This window comes from Stomoxys calcitrans, chromosome 4 (assembly GCF_963082655.1).
Source record: "Stomoxys calcitrans chromosome 4, idStoCalc2.1, whole genome shotgun sequence".
Lineage (NCBI taxonomy): Eukaryota > Metazoa > Arthropoda > Insecta > Diptera > Muscidae > Stomoxys > Stomoxys calcitrans.
In genome coordinates, this window is record NC_081555.1 from 57,666,743 (window position 1) to 57,693,840 (window position 27,098).

The window sequence follows — 27,098 nt, forward strand, 5'->3', positions numbered from 1 at the left end:
TGCAATCTGCTGCCGCGACAGGCGATCTCCAGAGATCTTTGCCCTAAGGTATGTTTCTACCAACCTCTCAAGAGTCTTCAGCATAAAGGTTGACAGACTAATAGGACGAAAATCTTTCGTCTGCAGGAAAACACACCTGTGGTAGGGTTTTCCTGCTTTCGGAATGAAAATGACCTTCGCGTCCCTTCATCTCACAGGTATATATGACATTATTATCAAGCAGAGTATATCTCCCTAAGCCAGGGAACCAGTCTATCAGACACAGCTTGTAATTCAACCAGTGATAAATCATCAGGGCCTGGCGACTTAAAGGAGTTGAAACTTCTTATCGCCCAAAGGATTTTCGCCTCAGACACAATTTTCCTAATAGCCTCCGACGAATGCATATCAGTGACAACTTATTCCAGCGCCACGTTGTCCGTTGGAGAATAAGTTCTAGTGTTTTCTCACTAGACGTTGCCCATACATTCTCTAACTTCTGCATATACGCTATCGTAATAGGTCTTCAGGACAGAATCTTCCTTAGCCTAGAGGCCTCAGATGTATTCTTCATGGAGCTACAGAATTCCACCCAGGATTTGTTCTGAGCCTTTCTCAGCTCGCCCTTATATTTTTTCAGTTCAGCCTTATATGTAGATGTCCCAACCGTGTGGTGCTCTTGTGGCTTTTGCTCTCTTGAAGAGTTTTCTGCAGTGTTACCTTAGACCAACCAGCTCTGGGATCCATCATGGCGGTCGCTGTTTGTCCCTTGGCTTGGGACTAGGACATGCTGACACAAGCGAGTCATTCTGGGCCTTCGTGATCCGCTTGACCACTATGTCTAAATCCTCTGTGGTTTCCACTTCTTCTTCTGGTTTAAAAGAGATAGACATGCAGAATTTGTGCCGAAATTTGTCCACTTCTGCAGTATTTTCTCCAAGACTGAAACTAATATAACTATCTATTATCTGATGTAGCTGTGGTCATCAAACACATCTAAGTCGCATATTTTTTTACACTTATATCTTTCGATACAAAGGTAATATCTAGTACCTGCTGAATATTCCTGGTAATAAAGGTCGGTTTATCCCCTTTATTACAAATCGCAAGATTGCAACTTATAATATATTCGATAAGCAGCTCACCCCTTTCGTTGACATCCGAACTGCCCCATATCTGGTGATGCGCATTGGCATCACTTCCTCTTCTTCCCTACAGCGGCTTAAGGTTTGAAGGCGGCATCTCTGAATCGTGTACCATGTATAGGAAAGCCACAAAGTAATGAGACTTGTTTATTTCAAGGCTGGCTACTACTAAATCTTCAGTTCTTTACGACAGAAGAAAAACATTAAGACTACCCTTTGCAAGAATAAATGCTCCGTGTCTCCCATTCCCTGTACCCTTGAGTAGTTTAAATCCCGGAAATCTTAGTTCACGAACCATTCCTCCACACACCCATGATTCCTGGATAAGAACCAATCAAATCCCCTTGCCATCAGGAGGATCTTAAGTGTCGCTGAAGCGGCCTTACAATGGTGGAGATTTATCTGTAGAAACCGGACCATAGTGAGGATTTAGAACTTCAACCACTGAATCGTCTCCTGATTCCCCCCACCGCTTCTATAGACCTTTTGTTTCAATTTGTTGAATCCGTAGGATACAACCCCTTCTGACTTGTTGAGGTCTGCGAGACAGCCGGAGTTAAGTACAAATACTGCATGTCTCCGGTCATCATCAGCCTCATCCAATCTACCAATCGGCCCCGATACCAGCCTGCATCGTCACAAACTGGAGGAGACCCAGGAAATTTTGCGAGGACATCGGAGTATAGCGATGACAGTCCATTGACTATCCCACTCCAAATATTCCTAGGTATGCAGCCCTTATCGACAAGCCTCTCAATAAACCAGGCCTCTCAATAAATTTGAGCGTCTTCTATTGTTACCTCTTTAAGAGGTTAGAATAATAGAAGGAAGACCGATGGCCTAGGCAAATTATAGGCATGCGAAGAAAAAATATGTGCGGCCTTGTCCCTAACACTCCACCACCGCAGCTGTTGGGTTTTTGGAGTCCATTCTAAGCCTACTCCCGGGCTTCAGATCTGGCGCTCCACTGGAAGCAGACGCAGATCTTCAACCGCCTAATGGATACCACTATCGCAGCTATCCTTGAGTGATTTAAATTTTTCTTCCAAAAATAATGACCTATTACGAGTTAGAAGAACGTTCTTGCGGAGTTAAATAACAAAACGACCGCTCCACTCAACTGTTCAAACAAGATGGTCGTTAGTATTCAGGAATTCAGCCAGGGCTTGGTCCCGCTTAATAATGTTGGTACTACCCCACCAAATGTAGTGAGAGTTCGCATCGCACCCTTTTAGTACCTCGTTTCCTGTCTGTTTTGCTTGCCTCACCAACCGTTGTAGCTCCGACGTAAGTGATGGTGTCGGAGATTCGAAAGCAGATAAAGTGATGCCAAGTATGCTACTCCGTCTCCCTGTCTCATCACTGTTGCATCCGACGTTGACAACTCTGGGAAAGATACATAATTTCAATTTTTATGACATATTACGCAGGTTCTCGGCCTAGTACCAGTGTTAGCATAGTATAATTGGTAGTTGATATATTTCAGTCCATGATCTTTGTTCTGGGTCGTCCATTGCTCCTGAATTGAGGCAATATGAATCTTTTCCTTGCTGATTTTTGCCATCAGAGCGTCAGTAGCTGTCTCGCTCCGTTGAAGGTTTATCTGGATGACCTCAATCGTTGGTTCTTCATTAGATAGGCTTCTTTGAAGTGGGTGATGGCCTCATCATCTGCTCCCTGTTCTTTAGGCTGCTTTGAGTTTCCCGTCATTGCATCCATCTTAGTCTTTCATTACTATCCTAGTCTTCCTAATTTCAAGAAAGTCGTTTATGGTTCCGTCGTCGGGTCCCTGTTCGTTAGGTTGTGATGGGTCTCTAGCCCCTGCACTGCCTGATGTTTTGGTATTATGGTCTTTACTTATCCTAGTCTTCTCAATATCGAGAGAGTCGGTGATAATCTCATCGTCTGCCCCTGTCCGTTCGGCGTTATTGAGTGTCGCGCCACTGCACCGCCTGATGGCTCAATATGAGGATACTTGCTTATCGTTGTCTTCCTAATCTTTAGCTCAATTCCTAAAGATTATACCAAATAGTACCAATTACAGCACAATAGTATTTTTTCTTCAACTTATGGTAAGATTTGTTACCGCCTATCCATTTTTTGCAAGATTTAGCGCAAAACTTGAACGGTACGGCATGCAAACAGTGTAAGCTAAAATATGTTTACATGCTTGTGTTTTGCTTATATTCTTCCAGCAATGGACAATTTTTAGAGTAGCGGTTGGGCAAGTGTGTTTTGTTGTAAAAGTTGGATATCTTCTGTTGGCAGAAATATATGAAGTGGAGTTCACATTCTATCTCGCTACGCTGCAAAAAAAAAATCTCTTAACAGCATATGTCCAGTTTGATAGATTCTATCGATGAGTTTGGTGTGGCACCGGACGAAATCGCGATCTAGGAAACCAGTCAGATGCTATTACAACAAACACATTTTCTGCCTAACTTTAAAAATATTTTTTTGTAACCGGCTTCTTGAGCGCTTTATATACTAACAATTAAGGATAGGCTAAAGATGGGCCGACCTTTTGATACCCTAAACCACATGAGGCATGCAAGATAGGTCGTCAAAATTCAAATTTGCTTAAAATTAAATTCGATATCTAGAATTTCGACCAAAATCCATACATAATGTAGGTGTCATAGAAGAAATCGTTGTGCACAACTTTGAGAATCTCAGTTCATATATGCGTTTGCAAAGGTCCTAAAAGTAACAAATAATGGGGTGATAAGTTCGCTCGGACTTTTAGATACCCTCCACCATGGATCAAATTTGTCAAGTTCTTTGGGAAATTTTGTGGTTGCCCAAAAATTAATTGCGGATTTTTCATATAGTCGGCGTTGACAAATTTTTTCAACGGCTTCTGACTCTGTAATTGCATTCTTTCTACTGTCAGTTATCAGCTGTTACTTTTAGCTTGCTTTAGAAAAAAAGTGCCCGAAATTTTGTTTACATTTGTTTGTTTGGCGTCAATTTTAATATGGAGCCCACAAAGGAGCATTTTCGTCATATTTTACTTTATTATTTCCGTAAAGGAAAAAACGCGGAGCAGGTTGCTAAAAAGTTACGAGATGTGTATGGTGATAAAGCCTTAAAAGGAAGACAGTGTCAAAATTGGTTTCGCAAATTCCGTTCTGGAGATTCTTCACTTAAAGATGAGCCACGTTCAGGTCGGCCAAATGAAGTTGATGATGACCAAATCAAAGCATTAATCGAATTGGATCGTCATGTAACTGAGCGTGAGGTAGGAGAGAAGTTAAATATACCAAAATCAACCGTTCACTATCACATAAAAAGTCTTGGACTGGTGAAAAAGCTTGATATTTGGGTACCACATGTATTGAAAGAAATTCATTTAACAAACCGAATCAACGCTTGTGATATGCACCTTAAACGCAATGAATTCGATCCGTTTTTAAAACGAGTCATAACTGGAGATGAAAAATGGATTGTTTACAACAACGTTAGTCGAAAACGATCATGGTCTAAGCATGGTGAACCAGCTCAAACCACTTCAAAGGCTGATATTCACCAAAAGAAGGTTATGCTGTCTGTTTGGTGGGATTGGAATGATGTGGTATATTTTGAGCTGCTTCCAAGGAACCAAACGATTAATTCGGATGTTTACTGTCGACAATTGGACAAATTGAATACAGCCATCAAGAAGAAGCGACCTGAATTGGTCAATCGTAAAGGTGTCATATTCCACCAGGACAACGCTAGACCGCACACATCTTTGGTCACTCGCCAAAAACTGAGTGAGCTTGGCTGGGAACTTTTGATGCATCCACCATATAGCCCTGACCTTGCACCATCAGACTACCATTTATTTCGATCTTTGCAGAACTCCTTAAATGGTAAAACTTTCGGCAATGATGAGGCTATAAAATCGCACTTGGTTCAGTTTTTTGCAGATAAAGGCCAGAAGTTCTATGAGCGTGGAATACTAAATTTGCCAGGAAGATGAAAAAAGGTTATCGAACAAAATGGCAATTATATATTTGATTAAAGTTCATTCTAAGTTTTTTTAAAAATGCATTTACTTTCTTTTAAAAAATCCGCAATTACTTTTTAGGCAACCCTAATAGAAACAGAGAACCCTACGGTCTGCATCCGGAGAATATCCGATTGTAAGAATTTTTTTAAGACGGAATAAATTTAACGCAAAACGTAGAATCACGATCATTTTTAAAAAATTTCTGAACTTTAGCTATCGCCGTTCGCTGTAGACAAAAGTATGTTATTTCGTACAATTTTGCACTATTTTTATACCTTCCACCATAAGATGGGGGGGTATACTAATTTCGTCATTCTGTTTGTAACTACTCGAAATATTCGTCTGAGACCCCATAAAGTATATATATTCTTGATCGTCGTGACATTTTATGTCGATCTAGCCATGTCCGTCCGTCCGTCTGTCTGTCGAAAGCACGCTAACTTCCGAAGGAGTAAAGCTAGCCGCTTGAAATTTTGCACAAATACTTCTTATTAGTGTAGGTCGGTTGGTATTGTAAATGGGCCATATCGGTCCATGTTTTGATATAGCTGCCATATAAACCGATCTTGGGTCTTGACTTCTTGAGCCTCTAGAGTGCGCAATTCTTATCCGATTCGAATAAAATTTTGTACGGCGTGTTTTTTTATGATATCCAACAACTGTGCCAAGTATGGTTCAAATCGGTCCATAACCTGATATAGCTGCCATATAAACCGATCTTGGGTCTTGACTTCTTGAGCCTCTAGAGGGCGCAATTCTTATCCGATTGAAATGGAATTTTGCACGACGTGTTTTGTTATGATATCCAACAACTGTGCCAAGTATGGTTCAAATCGGTCCATAACCTGATATAGCTGCCATATAAACCGATCTTGGGTCTTGACTTCTTGAGCCTCTAGAGTGCGCAATTCTTATCCGATTGAAATGAAATTTTGCACGACGTGTTTTGTTATTATATTCAACAACTGTGCCAAGTATGGTTCAAATCGGTTCATAACCTGATATAGCTGCCATATAAACCGATCTTGGGTCTTGACTTCTTGAGCCTCTAGAGGGCGCAATTCTTATCCGATTGAAATGGAATTTCGCACGACGTGTTCTGTTATGATACCCAACAACTGTGCCAAGTATGGTTTAAATCGGTCTATAACCTGATATAGCTGCCATATAAATCGATCTTGGGTCTTGACTTCTTGAGCCTCTAGAGTGCGCAATTCTTATCCGATTGGAATGAATTTTTGGCACCAAGTATTTCGTTATGATATCCAACAACTGTGCCAAGTATGGTTAAAATCGGTCCATAACCTGATATAGCTGTCATATAAACAGATCTGGGGATTTGACTTCTTGAGCTTCTAGAGGGCGCAATTCCTATCCGATTTGGCTGAAATTTTGCATGACGTATTTTATTTTTACTTTCAACAACTGTGTCAAATAAGGTTCAAATCGGTTCATAACCTGATATAGCTGCCATATAAACCGATCTGGGATCTTGACTTCTTGACCCCTAGAAGTCGCAATTATTATTACCGATATGCCTGAAATTTTGTACGACGGATCCTCTCATGACCATCAACAAACGTGTTTATTATGGTCTAAATCGGTCTATAGCCCGATACAGATCCCACATAAATCGTTCTCTCTATTTTACTTCGTGAGCCCCAATGGGCGCAATTCTTATACGAATTGGCTGAAATTTTACACAGGTCTCCAACATATAATTTAATTGTGGTCCGAACCGGACCATATCTTGATATCGTTTTAATAGCAGAGCAACTCTTTTCTTATATCCTTTTTTGCCTAAGAAGAGATGCTGGGAAAAGAACTCGACAAATGCGATCCATGGTGGAGGGTATATAAGATTCGGCCCGGCCGAACTTAGCACGCTTTTACTTGTTGGTATTGGAAATGTACGAATTTTTAAAAAAATCATTTAGTCACTTATCATACTAACTCGTAAAGAAAGTACGAAATGGAACCATTTGCGACAGTAAATGTACGTTTTCTCTCGTTTCGGGTACAATTTTTTATATTTGTTTTTATACCCTCCACCATAGGATGGGGTACACAAAGACCCCTATAAATGCAGGTCGGTTGGAATTGTAAATTAACTATATCGCTTTTGATATAGCTGCCATGTAAAACCGATCTCGAATCTTGATTTCTTGAGCCTCTAGCGGGCATAATTATTATCCGAATTGTCTGAAATTGTCCATGAGGTAATTTGTTATGACTGTGCCAATTATGGTTTAAAACAGTCAATAACCTCATATAGCTGCCATATAAACCAACTCCCGATTAGACTTCTTGAGCTTCTAGATGGCGCAATTCTTACCCAATTTGTCTGAAATTTTGCACATGTTGTTTTAGTATGACAGATGCTTCTTTAGATTAAGTAAGTAGTTCATCTGCGTTGTTATATGGTTCCGAGGCGTAAAATAAATGGAGCAGTTTGCGTTAAGGCAGAATATAGTCGTCGTATGAACCACGAGCTGTATGACGACGATAGCCTAGCTGGGTTAAGTTAGGTTTAAGTAGAAATCTGCCTTCAGTCTCACTTAGACGATTTCATCCATTGGGATATCACAGGAGCAGAAAAAGGAAGATGCCTTCTAGAACCTACCGTTGAACCATTCAGATCGCTTTAAAAAGCCTAATAACTTGCGAATGTTCACATCCGCTAAATCAGAGAGATTCTCAAAGAAATGAGCACCTAAAGTGGAACTCCTTCTAACTGATAGTGCGGGACACACACACAGAAGGTGTTCTATAGTTTCTTCTTCTTCGATGTCCTCACGGCTTCTACAAAAGTCGTTACTGACAACCTTCAGTCTGGCAGCATGTTTTCCGATTAGACAGTGACCTGTCGTGACGGACACAATGACTGAGACGTCTGTTCAAGCCACTGACAGCAAAGCGATAGACCCCTTCAAGTCTAGATTAGGCCACACAGTTGTAGAATGCCCTCTTTGTGACCATCTATCATTCGTTGTCCTTCGGGCCTGGTGCTGAAAACTTACCTTACCTGCCGCTAGAGGCATACCCACAGATTCCAGTATCCGTGGAATGTGTAGGGTTAGGGCCTAGTCTCGCAACCTCGTCCGCTTCACAATGCCCTCGGTGGCCCGGCACCCAGAACACGAGAATTTTGAACTGTTTAGCAATCTCATTGAGGGACCTGCGACAGTCGAGGGCGGTTTTTGTGTTCATATATACGTTCTCCAGGGATTTAATGACTGCCTGACTGTCCGAGAAGATTTTATGCCTATCGTCGTAATGACGTTATATCTCAGCCATACCTCCGCTTGATACATACTGCAGTGGTTGGGTAACCTTAGCATTATAGGTCTGACAACTGCAGTAATTACTTAGTGCATGACACGCGGTTTAAACCCCCAACTTTTGCCAATGGCTCTCATGCAGGTGCATAGGGCAAGAGTTGTCTTTCTTGGCATTTCCAAAATGTTGGATTTGAAGTTCAATTTATTGTCGAGCAAAACACCCAGGTATTTTGTGCTTTCTGTAAATGGAACATTTTCTCCTCCCAAGGAGTAGGTATCTCCTGCTGATAAGGACTAATTCTGTCTTACCCGGATTTTATACCGAGACCACTTTCGATAGCCCACTTTGCTATTGCACGTAGAGCTTCCTGAACTATATCTCCTAGAGTGCTGGGAAAGTTTCCCCTAACCGTAATTGCCACGTCATAAGCATACGCGACCACATTAACGCAACAATCCCATGGCAGCCGGTTGTACGCACCGGATTGACCCGATGGAATCCTCATCGGCAAGGGCTGCCGCCTCAGTGTATGTGTTCGTCTTTTTTCGTCATGGGAGAGGCACATCCCGGAGTGCCTTCTCCGCACGCTTCTTGTCCGTGCCGGGATTGAAAAGAACCCCGGACCCTGGTTCTGTTCGGTTTGCCAGAACCGCCTTCATCATCGGTCGGTGTGGGTGAGGTGTAACCGGTGCATGGAGTGGGTACATTTCCGTTCTTGCTCTGGCCTAACTTCACCATGGGAGTATAGTCATACTGGCTATGTCGCAAGGTGCTGTGCGAACATAGCCAGCAGTGGGTCACAAGCGTCGCCGTCGTCGCCTTCGGCATCCTGGTCGTCGAACTATGTGACCACCCCGACCTCTCCCGTACGGCAATTTATGCAACGACAGCACCCTAGCCCTACTATTGCCAGGCCAGTGCCGGGAAGTCCTGCAACGGACTGCGTGGCAAGATCGATGAGATCGTAGACTTTATGAGTCGGAAGAGCATATCGGTCGCAGCGATCCAGGAGACAAAGCTGACCAACACCTGCAGCTTGCACAGTTGTCACGGTTACTATGTGCTACGTAAGGATCGCTCAAGGAATGGAGGTGGGGGATTGGCCTTCGTGATACACATTCCGTGCAGTATAGACCTATCTCGCCTGCGCTTGACGCTAGTGACCCATACATGGCATGTATGGGGGTAGAAGTCAGGTCTGGTACTGCCGAGATAGAGATATACAACGTGTATATACCGCCGATTGGTAGCTGTGTCCCGATTAATGGCCAGGCTTACAACCCCCACATAAGTGGGTTGCTATCTGGCCATAATCGTCTGGTTCTGGGTGATTTTAATGCACATCACACGTCATGGCATTCTCCCCTAGGTAACGACCAGCGTGGCATAGCTATGGCAGAGCAGATAGATAGCTCCACGTGAATGAGGATGCCCCCACTAAGATTACGAGGAGGTGCAGCAGCTCGCCAGACATCTCAATTGCATCCCCTGATCTCCTGAGTGACGTCTCCTGGCAAGCCGTCATCTCTTTGGGGTCAGACCACCTCCCCATAATTCTCACCATCGACCGGCACCCTACTTTATAACCTCTGAGCGCCGGAGGTTATAAAGAAGGCCGATTGGACTGGCTTCAGAGAGTATACCAATCGCCGCTTCAGTGAACTGCCACCCCCTCTGATGTGCTTGTGGCCGAGAGGAAATTCCGGGACATCATCAACGCAGCAGCCGGTCGCTTTATGCCAGCCGGTCGAATACCCCAACTGCGACCCAATTTCCCGGCGCAAGCAGTGGTACTCGCAGACGAGCGTGATGGGATTCGTGCTATGCACCCCGCTAACCCCAGAATCAGCGAGCTGAATCTGGAAATAAACAGGGTGGCCAACGAGCATAAGCGGAATTTGTGGCTGGAACACTTGGAGCAATGTAACTTAGGCACCAGTGCAGGCAAACTGTGGGCCACTGTTAAGTCTCTCTCGAACCCCGGTAGACGGGACGACAGGACCTCAGTCACTTTTGGTGAGATAACCGTGACTGATCCGAAGAGATGCGCCAGGTTGTTCAACCGTCAATTTATTGTGCATCCCGAGAGAGACAGGGCAAGGAGGAGAGCCATTCGCCGTATTCGTGGTCTCCGAGCCGATGAACACCCATCACAATTTACCGTGGGCGAAGTTACAAATGTCATCCGTGGCGCCAAATCTTCCTAGGCGTTGGGCCCCGACGGAATCTCTACATTGACGCTGAAGAATCTGGATTCACCTGGAGTTGAGTACCTTACCACTGTCCTCAACCTGTCATTGAACACTCTTATAGTTCCCGATGTCTGGAAAATGGGCAGAGTGATCCCGTTACCGAAGCCTGGGAAAGACGCGAGTTTGGGGGAGTCGTACAGACCGATCTCCCTTCTCTCACCAGTGGCAAAGACGCTTGAGGCATTACTCCTCCCGAGCCTCGTAGGAGAATTTCCATTCGCCGAGCATCAACATGGATTTCGGAGACTGCACAGAACAACAACAGCTTTACATGCCATCACCACACACATTTGCCGTGGCTTCAATCAACCCAGGCCATGTGATAGGACGGTCCTCGTGGCACTGGATCTATCGAAGGCATTCGACACGGTCAGCCATGCCAAATTATTTGAGGACATCGCCAACACGTCCCTCCAGCCAGGCCTGAAACGATGGGTCGCGAATTATCTGTGTGGCCGCCACCCATTGCACCCGAAGAAATCGACCTCCCCCGGCAAACCAGAGTAGTTCTGGCTCAATTACGTTCCGGCAGATGCAGCTGCCTCAATTCCCACAGAGCTAGGATTGATGCCGACGTGCAAGATGTATGTCCCGATTGTAACCAGGGACCGCACGATACACGTCACCTGTTTAACTGCCCGGCCAGACCCACTCGATTCAGACCCAGATCCCTGTGGACGCACCCCATCTTAGTCGTGGAGTTTCTGGGTCTTGACACTCAACAGAATCAAACAGACGAAAGATAGAACACAATAAACTGATACAACAACAACAACAACAACCACATTAACGCCTTTTTCTTCTAGAGACAATAATATATTTCTAATAGCTATATTCCAAAGTAGAGGCGACAGTGCATTTCCTGAGGGGTTCCTCTGCTGACCCATCTTTTTAGATCCATAGATCCCAAGCCTGCCATAATGCATCTTTTAGTAAGTAAGTTATTAATAATCTTCCTTACGGTAGAGTTGATGCCTAGAAACTCCAACTCCTTCATGATTGACGTCGGTTTTACATTATTGAAAGCACCGTCAATGTCAAGAAATGCCACCATTGTATATTCCTTGACAGCGAGAGAACCCTCTATGTAGCCGACTTGATCGTGAAAGGCTGTTTCAGTGGACTTGCCTTACTATATGCATGCTGCTGCCGCGACAGGCGATCTCCAGGGATCTTTGCCCTACGATATGTTTCTATCAACCCCTCAAGAGTCTTCAGCATAAAGGATGACAGACTAATAGGACGAAAATCTTTCGCCTTCTTGTCGTAGGGTTTTCCTACTTCCGGAATGAAAATGATTTTCGTGTCCTTCCATCCCACAAGTATATATTACATTCTGATACAAGAAGAGTATATCTCTCTAAGCCAGGGAACCAGTCTATCAGATACAGCTTGTAATTCAACCGGTGATACATCATCAGGGCCTGGCGACTGAAAGGAGTCGCAACTTCTTGTCGCCCAAAGGATTTTCGCCTCAGACACAATTTTCTAATGGCCTCCGACGAATGCATATCAGTGACAACCTCTTCTGTCGCCACGTTGTCCGTTGCAGAATTTCGGGGAAAATGTGTATCAACGAGTAGTTCTAGTGTTTCCTCACTAGACAATGGCCATACCTTCTCTGACTTCTGAATTCCCTTTCCAAGCTAGCCTATATATTTTTTTAGTTCAGCCTTATAGATGTCCCAACCATGTGGTGCTCTTGTGGCTTTGCTCTGTTGAAGAGTTTTCTGCAGTCTTTTCTTAGCCCAACCAGCTCTGAGGTCCACCGTGGCGGTCGCTGTTTGCCCCTCGGCTTAGCACTAGGGCACGCTGACACAAGCGCGTCATTCAGGGACTTCGTGATCCGCTTGACCACTATGTTAATATACTCCGTAGTTTCGACTACCTCTTCGGGTCTAGAAGGGATAGACGTGCAGAACTTGTGCCGAAATTTATTCTAATCCGCCTTTCTTCAGTTTAGCCGTGGGACCACTTCTGCAGTATTTTCTCCAAGGCTGAAACTAATATAACGATGATCAGATAAGCTGTGGTCAACCAACACATCCCAGTCGCATATCCTTAAACTTATATCTTCCGACACAAAGGTAATATATAGTATATCCTGCCTGTTCCTGGTAATAAGGGTCGGTTTATCCCCTTTATTACAAATCGCCAGATTGCAACTTATAATATATTCGATAAACAACTCATCCCTTTCGTTGACATCCGAACTTCCCAATATCTGGTGATGTGCATTAGCATCACTGCTCTTCTTCCCTACAGAAACGGCTTCAACTAGCGGCTTAAGGTTTGACGGTGGCATCTCTGAATAGTCTGCCATATATAGGGAAGCCACAAAGCAATGAGACTTGTTTATTTCAAGGCTGACTACTAAATCTTCAGTGCTTAGCGACGGAAGAAAAGGACCTTTAGTGCCGCCGAAGCGGCCTTACAATGGTGAAGATTTATCTGTAGAAACCGGACCATAGTCAGGATTCAGAACTTCCACCACTTTTGTGTTAGCCTCGCCTTCTGTGGAACTACTCTTCCTCAGGACATTGGACACTTGCGGTGTGAACGTTTCCTCCTTAGATGCTTCACTAGCTGCTGCTGCCGAAGTACTTTTAAGTTCCGTGGTTCCCCGCTGGCGCACACCTTCAGCCCAGTCCAACTGGATGACCCACCAACGCCGGGCTTGTCGGGTACCGTTTCGATGCCACCCCCTCCTGTCTCGAATGTGGCAGGGAAACTTTTCAGTGTCCTGCAATCCGCCAGACTTTAGCGATGTGGTCGATAGTTCCGCAGGCAAGTGTTCAGCAACAACTGCTGAGTCGTCTCCTGATTCCTCAAACCCACCGCTTTTATAGACCTTCAGTTTCAACTTGTGGAATCCGTAGGATACAACCCTTTCAGACTTGCTGAGGTCTGCGAGACAGCCGGAGTTTTGTACGAATACTGCAGGTTTTGTACCAATCTTCCAGTCGGTGGTTGAATGATTGGAATTACTTGTATCGGAATCCTTGGTATCGCCATTGGTCGAGAAGGATTCTTCCTTCTTGACTAAATCTAGTGCGGCACCCGGCCAGATGTCACCAATCATTTTAAGCGCACAACGATAGTTTTCAATTAAGCGTTGGTCCCCGAAGGCAATAAGCCTGTATCGGCCCTGATACCAGCCTGCATCGTCGCAAACTGATAGAGACCCAGAAAATTCCACAAGGACATCGGTGTGTACTGATGACGGTCCATTTACTATCCCACTCCAATTATTCCTAGGTATGCAGCCCTGATCTGGCATCACCATACTGTCTCTAGCGACATTAGCAAAGGTTTTTAAACCCATCTTACTCCTGTTCGCCCTAGATCTTCTAAACATGGGATGCCCGCTAGGTGACCGCAGCTTTTTGGCTGCCTGCGGTGCAGTTACCGAATCTATCCCTGCTGACCAATCATCTGTCGGCTAGTGGAGCCTGGAGCAGCCGCTCTACTAGTTGAGGTTTCAGTTGTAGACAACATGCCACGGCCTGATACCACCATAGCAGCTGTTGGGTCTTTGGAGTCCATTTTAAGCCACCTCTCGGGCTCTTGATCTGCCGCTCCACTGGAAACAGACGCAGATCATCAACCACCTAATGGATATCTCTACCGTAGTTATCTTTGAGTGACTTAAATTTTTCTTTCAAATATAATGACCTATTACGAGTTACAAGAAAATTCTTGCGGAGAGATGTAACAAAACGTCCGCTCCACTCAACGGTTCAAACGGTAAAGTTTTGATGTTAACTTAAGTGATATTTTAGCTCTTTATGTTTTTAAGTCCTTCACATTTTTTAAGTCGAACTTTTTCTATTCTTCTCTTAAAAATTTACCATTGAGATCCGGGCTTTGAGATAGTGTTTTAAGATGTTTCGTACAGTTATATATTATCCAAAGTATGGAATCTAGAGCGGTATGTTTGGGATCTTTATCTTGTTGGAAGATAAAGTTCCGTGACATCCCCTTTTTTCTGCACTCTGCTTCAAGTTTTGCTTTGCCGTTCCATCAACAAAGTGGAGGTTTAAAACGCCTCGAAAAGGAAAATCCAAGTTAGGAATTCCGTGCTACTTACAAAATCCCTAATTGTTTTCCATGACACTTCAAATCAAATTACTTACATAAGAACAAGAATTCTATTAAGGACTGTAATATATCTGAAGACTTTTTGCAAATTATTGAAAATTTAAAAAATAAGTTTGATGATCCACAGAGTAGTAGACCCAAAAAATATGACCTCATTCAATTTTTCTCATAGTTAAATAAAATTTAATTTCTTTAAATTTTGCTTTGAATTTTTTTTAAATTATTCTGTTTCTGCAATTATTTTTTATTTGTGCTTTTTGTTAAATTCCCAATTACATACGGCTGTTTTTTTAACACTTTTTATTTGTAAACACTGTTTTGTTCCACTTTTTATTTATAGTAAACTAGTTTATTTATTAAGAACCTACTTTAGTCGGATGTATTATATAAAAATAAATCTACACTCTAATTATAAGATAATCATAAATAAGTAAAAAATAATAAACTTCTGCCAGATTCATGGACTGATAGAAGCGTGGCAAAGACATTTGGATGTTCCCGCCAACTTGTTAAACAAGCAAGAGAAGGCAAAGGTGAAATGTGAAGGAAGGTGAAGGAATAAGAAATTTATCAATTAATTTTTGTGAATAAGATACAAATAGCCGTATTTTACGAGGTAAAAACGATTTCGTTTCTGTAAAGCAATAAGATTTGTTAAAATGGAGAAAGTTAGACTGAGCAGATTTTTAATTTGTATCTCATACAAATTAAAATAAGCCATATATATGGGACTTAAATATATATGGGAGCTATATCCATGTCTGGGCCGATTTCTATTAAATACACAAGTAACGACGGGAATAATAAAAGAAATTCTTTCGAGAGAATCGGTTAAGAAATTACCAAATTATTGACGTATTAGTCCAAATCGTGCGATATATATATATGAGAGCTATATCCAAATCTGGACCGGTTTCAATGAAATTCACCAGTTATGTGGGAAGTCATAAAAAATCCCTCATGCAAAATTTCGTGAGAAACCGTAGAGGAATGACGATGTTATTACAATCGGTCGTAGGGTAGAAAGGTGACCAAATAAGAAACATTTTCAGGCATAATTGAAAAAAATCAAAGGAGGCACAAAGGCTTAAAAATTTCTAAAAAAAAATTTAAAAGAAACATAAATTGAAAAATTTAATGATTTTCGCCCTAACAGGCAAAATACTTGAAAAATGAGAATTTTTTTTAAATTTTGTGATAGATATTTGCAAAACTTAGGAAATTCTGCACAAAAAATTTTAAGGCATTTTTAAATTCATTCATTTGTTATGTTAAAGCGGTTTAAACATTTTTCTGCTAAAAAAATTGAATCCTGACAGGGTGGCAACCCCACATCACTCGGACCTAAATTCAAAATCTTTCGTTTAGTTTTTTACATGTACTTAAACACATCTAGTTGCCAAAATATACGAGCACTTTTTTGAAGTGGCTTTTTTGTGAGAATGCCTCATTTATGGCAGCTATATCTAAATCTGAACCGATTTAATGAAACTTTGCACACGTATTTAGACGTTAAACGAAACATCGAATGCAAAATTTTGTAAAGATTGGACCAAAACTGTGGCTTTTGCAGTTTTAAAAGTCCATATCGTGTGAAAATTATATATGGGAGGCAGGGACGTAGCCAGGATTTTATTTTGAGGGGCCCACATTTTTTCCAAATTGAAAAATGTCAAAATTCTTCTGTTACTCTGAAATTGGTATAGACACCTCATTTTTTTTTAATTGTGGTCGCTATTAAGTGCAGGAACTGACCCATCGGCGGTGACATTTCATAAAGTTAGAGCTGAATTTGTACTGATTGCCAACACACTGTTCATAGACCGATCCTAATATTTCAAAGCCTTTAAAATATTTAGTTTTCTAGTGAAAGTTTCGACGAATCAGCTTCAGTATTTTGATGAAATTTTGTCATTGCTCATTTTTACTCTCAACAGGTTATTGTTTATGTCGGGCTATTGGTTACAAATTTTATTTCCATACAATTTTACGCAAACAAACTGAAAACATTAAGCAACTATAATTGTTAAATATTTCAAAAAATAAATGTTGACCAATTTTAACGAAGAACCAGAACTATATTCAGCTTAAATGATGTCGCTTATTTCTTCTTCGAACTTAATTAAAATCGGTCGATAATCTGTTTTTGTTTGAATTACATCCAACTATTGTCATATATGCTTATAATTTCCATCATGTCTTCATAAGTCTTAATGTTTTCATAATTTATAGGAGACGAAATAAGAAAAGGTGGTAGAACTAAAAATCAGAAACACTATTCTACGTCATTTTTTCTTCTTTGCCCACTAATTGATGTCAAATGACCTAGCGGCAAACGTATGTGTAATATAAAACTGAGCATGTTTTATGTTACACTTACGTTTGACGCTAGTTCATCAGACATCAATTAGTCAAAACATCGATTTGTTGAGTCATCCGCCATATAGTCCTGACTTGGCACGTATGTGAAAATTAAAATGAAAGGTCAACGTTTTTCGACACCTGAAGAATCGGTTGATGCGTTCAGAATGCATGTTTTGAAGATACCTCATTCAAATTGACAAAAGTGCTTCGACAATTGGTTTTAACGCTTGCAAAAGTATAGATCTTAATGGGGAAACATTCTCAAGGAAATCGACTTCTGAGACTTTAGAATAAATTCACTTCTACGGAAAGCCAAGTGAAATAAGGAAACCACTACGGACCAAAGGCCAGTTGTGGAAACAGAAGGAAAATTTATAAGAGTGTGACCTATATACCAGGATTTTCAGAGGGACTAAGCTGGTCCAACATATATATTAAAGAAAAATATCAGCTGGCACTAAAAACAACAAGGACGGTCACCGATTTGTTTTGCAAGCCAATATCTAAAATTAAAAAATGAGGAAAAATGTAATGTAGTTTACAAAATCAACTGCAACGGCGATAAGTCCAACGTATGCCTGTTGGCACAACAATGATTAAACTAAAATTCAGACTTTCTTCGCATAATTCAGACATGAAAGTGACAGACAAACCGATGGAGCAAAAAACAGCGCTTGCTGCCCCATGTACGCTGATTGGGCACAAACTAACCTTGGCCAATGTAAAGTTCTTACCACGGGAAATAAACCACCGATGAAGATTCACTCCCGACAGAAGAATTAATTTTAAGAGTGACATTGAAAGCTGCTTGAGAATTTACCGCCCCACGGTTAACAAATACAGCCCCACGGTTAATAATACAGTTTTTATAGGTGACATCAAACAGTGAGAGTAGCAGCATCACGTTAAATGAAAATTGTTTTGTGTTTACTTTAGCAATGTTAAAAGACTTCAAATTTCTTCTTTTTCAAAGCTCAATTTCGTGATTTTGATTAATTATTAGTCCTTGAGAACGTCTGCCGTAATATTGGAATAAAAACAGATAAAAACAAAGATTTTTCTTCTAAAAAGTTTAAATCCTGACACTCTGTCAGCTTTCAATGTCTCTCTTGGCAACTCTATATACACGGACCTAAATTCATACTCTTTCTTTTAGTTTTTACATGTACTAAAGTAGCCGCTGAATGGGGCGGACGTGTTTTTATTTCGCTCCACACAGAAAAAACATCCGTATCTTGGAATAGGTACTACCTATTATGAAAAATTGTAAAGCCTTCTTGGAGTAGGCTAGATATGGACTCCAAAGACCCAATAGCTGCGGTGGTGGTGTCAGACCGTAGCGTGTCAGGTGTCAGACCCCTGCTATAGGTGTGGGTGCCTTGGCACCTTTGCTCGAGAGTAAGCGCATAACTAATCGTCAGACTAATTAATGAAGAAGAGACTGATAAACCAAAGGGATGCACAGTTCGTCCCCAGCCTTTAAGTAAAGGTGGTGTTTCCGACTGGTACTTAGCCGAGGACCTGCGTTATTTGTCATAAAAATTTTAATTATAAATTTTCCTGACAATTGTCAACGTCGGATGCAACTGTGGTGAGACAGGGAGACGGTGGAACATACTTGGCATCACTTTATCTGCCACCCACTCCGACTCTCCGTCTCCGCCACCCACGTCGGAGCTGCAGCGGCTGGTGAGGAAAGCGAAACAGACAGGAAACGAGGTACAAATAGGGTGCAATGCGAACTCTCACCACATTTTGTTGGGTAGTACCAACATTAATAAGCGGGGCCAAGCCTTGGCAGAGTTCTTGAATACTAACGACCTAAAACACTTAATATTGGTAACACCGCTACCTTGTTAATAGGATTAGGAAGGAGGTATTAGATGTGAAGATATGTTCGAAAAATCTAATCGATGAGGTTCAGGATTGGAAGGTTTCCATGGAACGCTCTTTCTCTGAGCATCGCTGCATTAGGTTTAGAATAGCACGGCCAGCGCCGAATCCGATTTTTAATTGTGCACGTCGTAAAAAAGTGGAAGTTTATTGGGATGTGTATTGGTGAAGCAATCCTTGAGGTACTTCAAACCATTTAGGTCACCCGGACCTGATAGAACATTTTCGGCGTTAATACAGAAGGAGGGCGACTATCTGGCGCCCCACCTGGCCAATATTTTCACAGCGTGCCTGGGACTTACATATGCTCTGAAAACCTGGTTTGGTTTGTATGTGAAAGCATGGTATTTATACCCAAGCCCTGGAAGGCAAATTATGCGACACCAAAGGTCTAAAGTCCTGTAAGCTATACGTTCTTTCTACTCAAAACCATGGAACGCATTGTGGACGCCATGATAAAGAGTAGGACATCCAGGGAACTACTCAAATACAAACAGGAGTAGTTCGAGAGGCTGCCCGCACGACGTTATGCATAAAATAGAAAGATCCTTCGATGCCAAAAGTATACATGGCGGTATGCTTTGGCATCGAGTGGGCTTTTAACAATATGCGGACCGACATACTGATCCAATCCTTAGACCAGTTTCAGGTGGACCCGCTCCTTAGAGACAGGTTAAAGCATAAAGCAAAGGAACAGGTGGATAAATTGTGGGTCCTGTGACATAAATTTAAGGGAGACATTGACACAAGGCACGCTACAAGGGGCATTTTATCGCCACTCCTATGGGTGACCACCATAAATTATCTATTACGGATGCTGACTGAGGAGGGATTTGAACTCGTCTGCTACGCAGGCGATGTTATAATACTTTTAAAGAGTAAGGATCCGAACCAGTTATGTAGAAGGGCGGAAAGGGTCTTGCATATGGCATATGACTGAGATAGACAGAGGGGTCTCAATGTTAACCCAGAGAAGACTGAAATATGGCTGTTCACGAGGAAGACGAAGGTTGGTCAATTTAACGCAGAACGTTTTCTCAATTAAACGATTTTGATATCTGACAAGGTCAAATACCTTGGTGTGATCTTGGACAGGAAACTGAATCCGAGGATAGTCCACTGGCTCCACATGAGCGTAATTAGACCAATACTTACTTACGACTCAGTAGATTGGTGGATTGCTATGGAGAAAAAATGCAACATTAGGACCATACAGCAATGTTGTCTTGGCATAGGCGGAGCGATGAGGACCACGCCCACTAGGACACTGGAGTCCATTCTAGATAAACGAACCATTGACATACAGTTTAAATATGACTGCGGCTATGAGACATAAGTCGATAGGAGAATGGATCGAGGATGGGAGTAGCTCATACCATCACGGTATAATCGAGGCGACGATAGGAAACTTGGAAGGAATGAAAGAGGTTTCCGATCGGATACCTGAGCTAAACCTTCAGGTCGAGTGCAAGGCACTGCTGTCAGCGGCACAGACTTGGAATGACGGAATCCTAGTATTGCCATCTGAAAGATCATGTTACACGGATGGAACAAAGTTAGAGGGGGTCTATTGTACATTGAGACCCAGGGATTGAGATCTTTTTTAGACTGCCTGACCATAATACGGTCCTGCAGGCGGAGATCCGGGCGATCACGGCAGCGCAGGGTGGTGTAGTGCTATCGCGAGAACGTCGAGTGTGAACATCTTTACGGACAGTAAAATTGCCATAAGGGCAATAACAACCCGGAGGTTATGGTCACGAACAGGCTTGCAGTGTAAGAAGGAGACTAATGCCTTCTTTGAGTATGGCAAAATCCGCATCGTTTGAGTGCCGGGACATAATGGAGAAAGGGGGAATGAAAGGACAAACGATTTGGCAGTGAAGGCCAGAGGACTTCCGTCGATAAACTTGGTTTACCCGAAGCCGACGGACTGCGTCGACGCGAAGTTAAGGGAGTGGGTGACGAATCCGCATGCAACATTGTGGAACAGCGAAACGGTCGGTAGGACGGCGAAAATCCTATGGGGGGATCCAGATCGTGAGTAGACGAAGCTATTACTGAAAGGAAGTAAGAAGGAGGTCAGTATAGCTAATGGTATCATAACGGGACACATAGGACTATGAGCTCACTTATGTAAAATCGGTGCGGCATGTGATAGCATGTGTAGGGCATGCGGGGAAGATAATGGGACATTGGAGCATTTCCTATGTCATTGTCCGGCCACCGGTACTTAGGTGGGACACAATACCGGACATGAACCAACTAAGGAGCGTGATATGGAAAACAATTAATGATTTTATAAGTAGCACGGAACTCCGTATTTAGATTTTATTTTTTGAGTAGTATTTAGAGCGCACAACAAGCCTTTCACGTCTAAGAGATACCGGTACTTGCGTAGTAACATAATCTCAGACATGAACAAACTTAGGGGCGTGGCATGGAAAACAATTAAGGATTTTGTAAGTAGCACGGACTTTATATCTTAGATTTTCTTTTTCGAGAATACGTTTTTTTTTCAGTTTTTAGAGAGCACAACAAGCCGATTACTGGCTTAGGTGTATGTCAATAGTGGCATGGGGCGGATTAATATCCGCACCCTAATTTCAACCTAACTTAACCTAAAACATTTGTTGTTAAAATAAATGTGAGCACTTTTTTTGGGAGAATGCCTCATATATCTTACACCATATATGGCTTTTCAAGGCTGTAGTAGCCACAATTTAGGTCCTGTCGTAAGAAAATCTTACAAGGAAATATAAATATTTCAATAGGTATGCAAAATTAAAGTCTGACTATATATCAAAACAGTTTTCATGTATAAAAAGTAGAACGTAGACTCGGCGCTGTGACTACGCCCAACTTTTATCTTTTCCTGTTTTATAAAATAGATTTCGAAGCAAAAAAAAATTATTGTTTCATTCATTGCCTCATTATTTATGATAAAATTTTAATAAAAGTATGATGTTGTCGTTGAGATTTTTAAGGTGTTTCAAGAAGTAATAGTGAAAAAACATAGATTTTCCATTGCAAACCATCAACATAGTACCGGCTTAAGCACACAAAACATTACGTTATAATCACCTAAATCATAAAATATTGAAGAATTCTCAATATGTATATTGGAAAAGCTCATTATGAGTCCCATTATCGTGGAAACAAACTAATCGGCATAAGATTGGAGAAATTATCTAAGTAATTCTGGTTGTAGACTGTCACTATATCCAAGACGCTTATATAGCTACAAGTTTTCCCAGTACCCTGATGTGATACATGTATTCCTGTATTGGTTTTCAGGAACATTAATACAATAAATTACATAAGAACAACAACAAATTTAACAGTTACCTGCAAACGTTGCTTTAAAATCCTTTGTCTCATATCAAAAATACAGATGTCTCCTTTCTTACCGCAGGATATAAGTATCTGATGCTGCGGGGCAAACACGAAGCAGGATGCACCTTGGTCGTGACAGGTGAAAGCTAAAAAGAAACAATTAGAGGTTATTAAAAATAATCGAACCTGGGCAGACAGAAAATTTGCCATTACACAAAAACAGATGCATTGGGAAGAGTACAGCTAATGACAGGGTTGTCGAGAATGTGGTATTTGTATCATAGAGGCGTTTTCGCAATTAATTCGGTACAAATACAACATACCAACGTACGACCCTTGAAGCCTTCACACCTAATATGGCTGATGAGGAATTGTAGACAAATAACGAAACGCGTCCCATAGTGGTTGGGACGCGTTTCATCATTGAGCTCGTGTCGAAAGAGAAACAAATAAAAAAAAAAAACTAAATCAACGTCGAATATTAAAATATGACTGCTCTTTATGACTTAGCTTATATGACAGCTCACGCACGTTTCGTGTTTTTCTTACTGTCAAACATCTTCAGTTTCGTCTATAATTTAACCATGAAGCGTCTTACAAACGGACGGCGCTTACAAATTATCGAATTTTATTATTGAGATTCCATTGCAGGATATTGTTCGGCTTTAGACCATTGTTTAATGTTGTCTATTCAAAGAATAGTATAGCATAAAACATTTAAAAGTCAGCAAAAGTGTGTTGTTGCTGTTGTTGTCTGGTTTCTCCTATCGCGATTTTATTTTCGACCAAGAAAAATCATCAGCGGGAGATGTCAAATGGATCATGGTGCTTTACAACCATTCCAACTAGAGTAAGTTGTAAAGCACACATCTGAATTTGAACAAGTCTCTCTAAAATGACTTGATTCAAAAGCGCAATAGAAAACAAATCAAATCTTACTTCCATTAATAAAATCCAACTTATCCAACGATGTTAATAGCAACAAACACAATCATCTTTTGCAAGACTCTTTTGTTCTTCGTACGGCGATCGCCCAACGGTTGATACTGCCAGTGCTGTTTTTGTATATAGGCAGTGACCTACACCATATGCGAAGTGCCTTTCGTTTGGTTTGTATGTTTGCGCTTTCTTTTTTGGTCTTAAAATCTTATTGAGATTCCATTGCAGGATATTGTCCGGCTTTAAACTACTGTCTAATGCCTTCTATTCAAAGAATAGCAAACAACATTTAGAAGTCAGCAAAAGTGTTTTGCTGCTAGAAGCATTTGACTGGTTTCTCGTATTGCGATTTCGTTTTCGACCAAGAAAAATCATCAGCCGGAGATGTTAAATGGATCATGGTGCTTCACCATCATTCCAGAGTAAGTTGCAAAGCACAAATCTGAATGTGAACAGGGCTCTTTAAGATGACTTGTTTCATAAGGTTAATAGAAAACCAATCAAATCTTACTTTCCTTATTAAAATCCAACTTATCCAACGATGCTAATAGCAACAAACACAAACATCTTTTGCAAAACTCTTTTGTTCTTCGCACGGCGATTGCCCAACGGTTGATACTGCGAGTGCTGTTTTTGTGTATAGGCAACTTACATGGTCGAAAATGAAATCGCGATACGGGAAACCAGTCAAATGCTTCTAGCAATAGCACACTTGGTGACTTTCAAATCAAACATTTATTGATATACTTTTCTTTGAATAGAAAGCATTAAACAAGGGTCTTAAAGCCGGACAATATCCTGCAATGGAATCTCGATAAGATTTTAAAACCAAAAAAAGAAAGCGCAAATAGACATTGAATTTTATTATGAAAATGGGGCCACCGTGGCGCAGAGGTAAGCATGTTCGCCTATGACGCCGAACGCATGGGTTCAAATCCCGGCGTGAACATCAAAAAAATTTTCAGAGGTGGTTATCCACTTACTAATGATGGCTACATATGTCATTTGTAAGGTATCCTGCCATGTTAAAACTTCTCTTACAAGTGGTGTCGCTATGCGGCATGCCGTTCGAACTCGGCAATAAAAAGGACGACCCTTACCATTAAGCTTAAATATTAATCGGACGAGAAGTATCCCCGGTTCCTTAATGGAATGTTCATGGGAAATTTAGTAGTAGTTAGTATTATCAAAATGCGTGCCCTGTTAAGAAAGTTCATCGTGTTCAAATTGTGTTCAGCGACGAAGCGCATTTTTGGCTCAATGGGTATGTAAATAAGTAGCATTACAAGAGCTACCAATGCATCCAGAAAGTCACATTTTTATGGGCTGGTAGCATCATTAGACCGTACTTCTTCAAAGATGATGCGAATAGTAACTTAACTGTGCATGGCCCAAAATGCAAGAGCTTGAGCTTTCAAAAAGACGGTATCACATGCCACACAGCGCTAGTAATAATCGACCTATTAAGAGGCGAGTTCGGTGAACATTTTATTTCACCTTCGGGGCCGGTCAATTGGCTGCGTAGATCGTGCGATTTAACGCCTTTAGCCTTTTTTTGTGGGGCTGTGTTAAAGCTGATGTTTATACAGATAAGCCCGCTTCAATTGACGAATTGGAAGACAACATTGAAGCATTTATTCTTTATTTAGGCGCAATCACGGTCAACATTTGCAAGAAATAATCTTCAAACATTAAATTAGATGGACCGTACTATCGATTCAAATAAAGATTTCATTAATTTTTATGAATATTATGTGTTTTTTCATACCCTCCACCATAGGATAGGGGTATGCGAATTTCGTCATTCTGTTTGTAACTCCTCGAAATATTCGTCCCAGACCCCATAAAGTAAATATATTCTTGAACGTCATGACATTTTATGTCGATCTAGCCATGTCTGTCGGTCCGTCTGTCTGTCGAAAGCATGCTAACTTTCGAAGGAGTAAAGCCAGCCGCTTGAAATTTTGCACAAATACTGCTTATAGGTGTAGTAGCTCATGATTGTAAATGAACCATATCTGTTTATGTTTTGATATAGCTGCCAATAAACCGATCTTGACTTCTTGAAATTCCGCCCTGTAGTCGCGCAATTTTTATCCGATTTGGCTGAAATTGCGCATGAGGTGGCCAACAAGTGTGCCAAGTACGGGTGACATCAATGCATAACCTGATTTAGTTGTCATATAAACCGATCTGGGGTATTGACTTCTTGAGCCCTTAGAAGGCGCAAATCCTAAGCGATTTCGCTAAAATTTTGCACGACGTGTTTCTTTATGACTTTCAACAACTGTGCAAAGTATAGTTTAAATCGGTCCATAACATGATATAGCTGCCATATAAACCGATCTGGGATCTTGTCTTCTTGAGCCTCTATAGGGCGCAATTATTATTTGATTTGGGTGAAATTTTATATAACGGCTTCTCCCATGACCTTCAACATACGTGTCAAATATGGTCTGAATCGGTCTATAACCTTATACAGCTCCCCTATAAAACGATCTCCTTATTTTACTTTTTGAGCCCCTAAAGAGCGAAATTTTTATTCGATTTGGCCGAAATTTTACTGACTTCTACTGTGGTCTCCAACATTCATTCCATTATGGTCCGAATCGGACCATAACTTGATATAGCTCGAATAGCATAGCAATTATTTTCTTTTGTCCTTTCCTTTCCTTTGTTTGCCTAAAACGAGACACCGGGAAAAGAACTCGACAAATGCGATCCATGGTAAAGGGTATATACTTGTTTTTTTTTTTTAATTTTTCCTATAATTCGTATCATATTTTATGCTACTGTGATCTAAAGGGAACTTTGTATGAAAAGTAAATAGTATAATAATATAGACGACCTTAAGCTTTATAAGTTAATTATACAAGAGAGACGAAATGTACCATTTGGTACTTTCTTTGCGGATTGAGCTAGAGCTCTGAACTTTAGCACAGGTACACTATGGCATCCTATATTTGGTGACTAAATAATTATTCTGAAATTAGAACGTAAAAGTACCAAAGGCTTCATAATAGTGTTTAGAAGTTGAACTTTGCGCAGAGTAAACGAATAGAGCCAGAACTAAGAAATTTAGTTTTATGTTGCGAAGTATGGGGTTATAAAGATAACCAGTATGAAAATAGTACTCGAGACGAGTGAAAACGTAGATACGTACGTTATTTTATACTTTTTTATAGATTGTGCAAGATCTTGGAAATGGCATGTTGGTACAACTAAGAAATATTTATTTCATTTATTTGTCTTCCTAACACAACAAGATTTATATCTTAACAGTTTAGTAATAGAATCATATGCGTTATGTATAATTACAATAGTTCAGAAATAAAAGAAGAGAGTTTAAATATTCTTATTCAACATAAGTGCATTTGTAGTAGTAAAACCAATAGCAATATTTAATAAAAATTTTACTTGTTTTTTGGTGAATTTTTTGTTAAAGATGTTCTCGGCATAAATGTTGTTGGAGACGTTTTGAATTTTGCTGTGCTGGCGATAATCTGTAAGTCGATGGGAAGCTGATTCCATAGATGAATTGTTTGAATATAGAACTGTCTTTCGGATATTTGAGTCCTATGTTTTATTTGAATTAAATTTTTTCTACGGCTTGACCGTGAAAAATGTAGCCTTCGATAAAGGTAAACAGGTTCTTTTTCATTGATTATTTTATGAAAAAAAAGAGTAATCTGCGGGTGAAGTATCTATCGCATGACATGTTATATTATGTGGGTTGCATAGGCCAAAACCCTGTCATATCTTTTGAGTCCATAGACATATCTAGCGATATTATTAAATGCAATATTTAGTTTT

At 41.1% G+C, this 27,098-nt stretch overlaps 1 protein-coding gene across 1 annotated transcript in view; it reads right to left on the reverse strand.

The window, feature by feature from the left end:
* The window catches only part of LOC106087131 (dmX-like protein 2), a 552,769-nt gene that overhangs the window by 38,855 nt on the left and 486,816 nt on the right, over positions 1–27,098 (reverse strand). Inside the window, exon 19 of the mRNA XM_059366477.1 lies at positions 22,359–22,492. Within this exon, the coding sequence (XP_059222460.1) occupies positions 22,359–22,492 (134 nt within the window). The remainder of the gene's footprint in view (positions 1–22,358; positions 22,493–27,098) is intronic.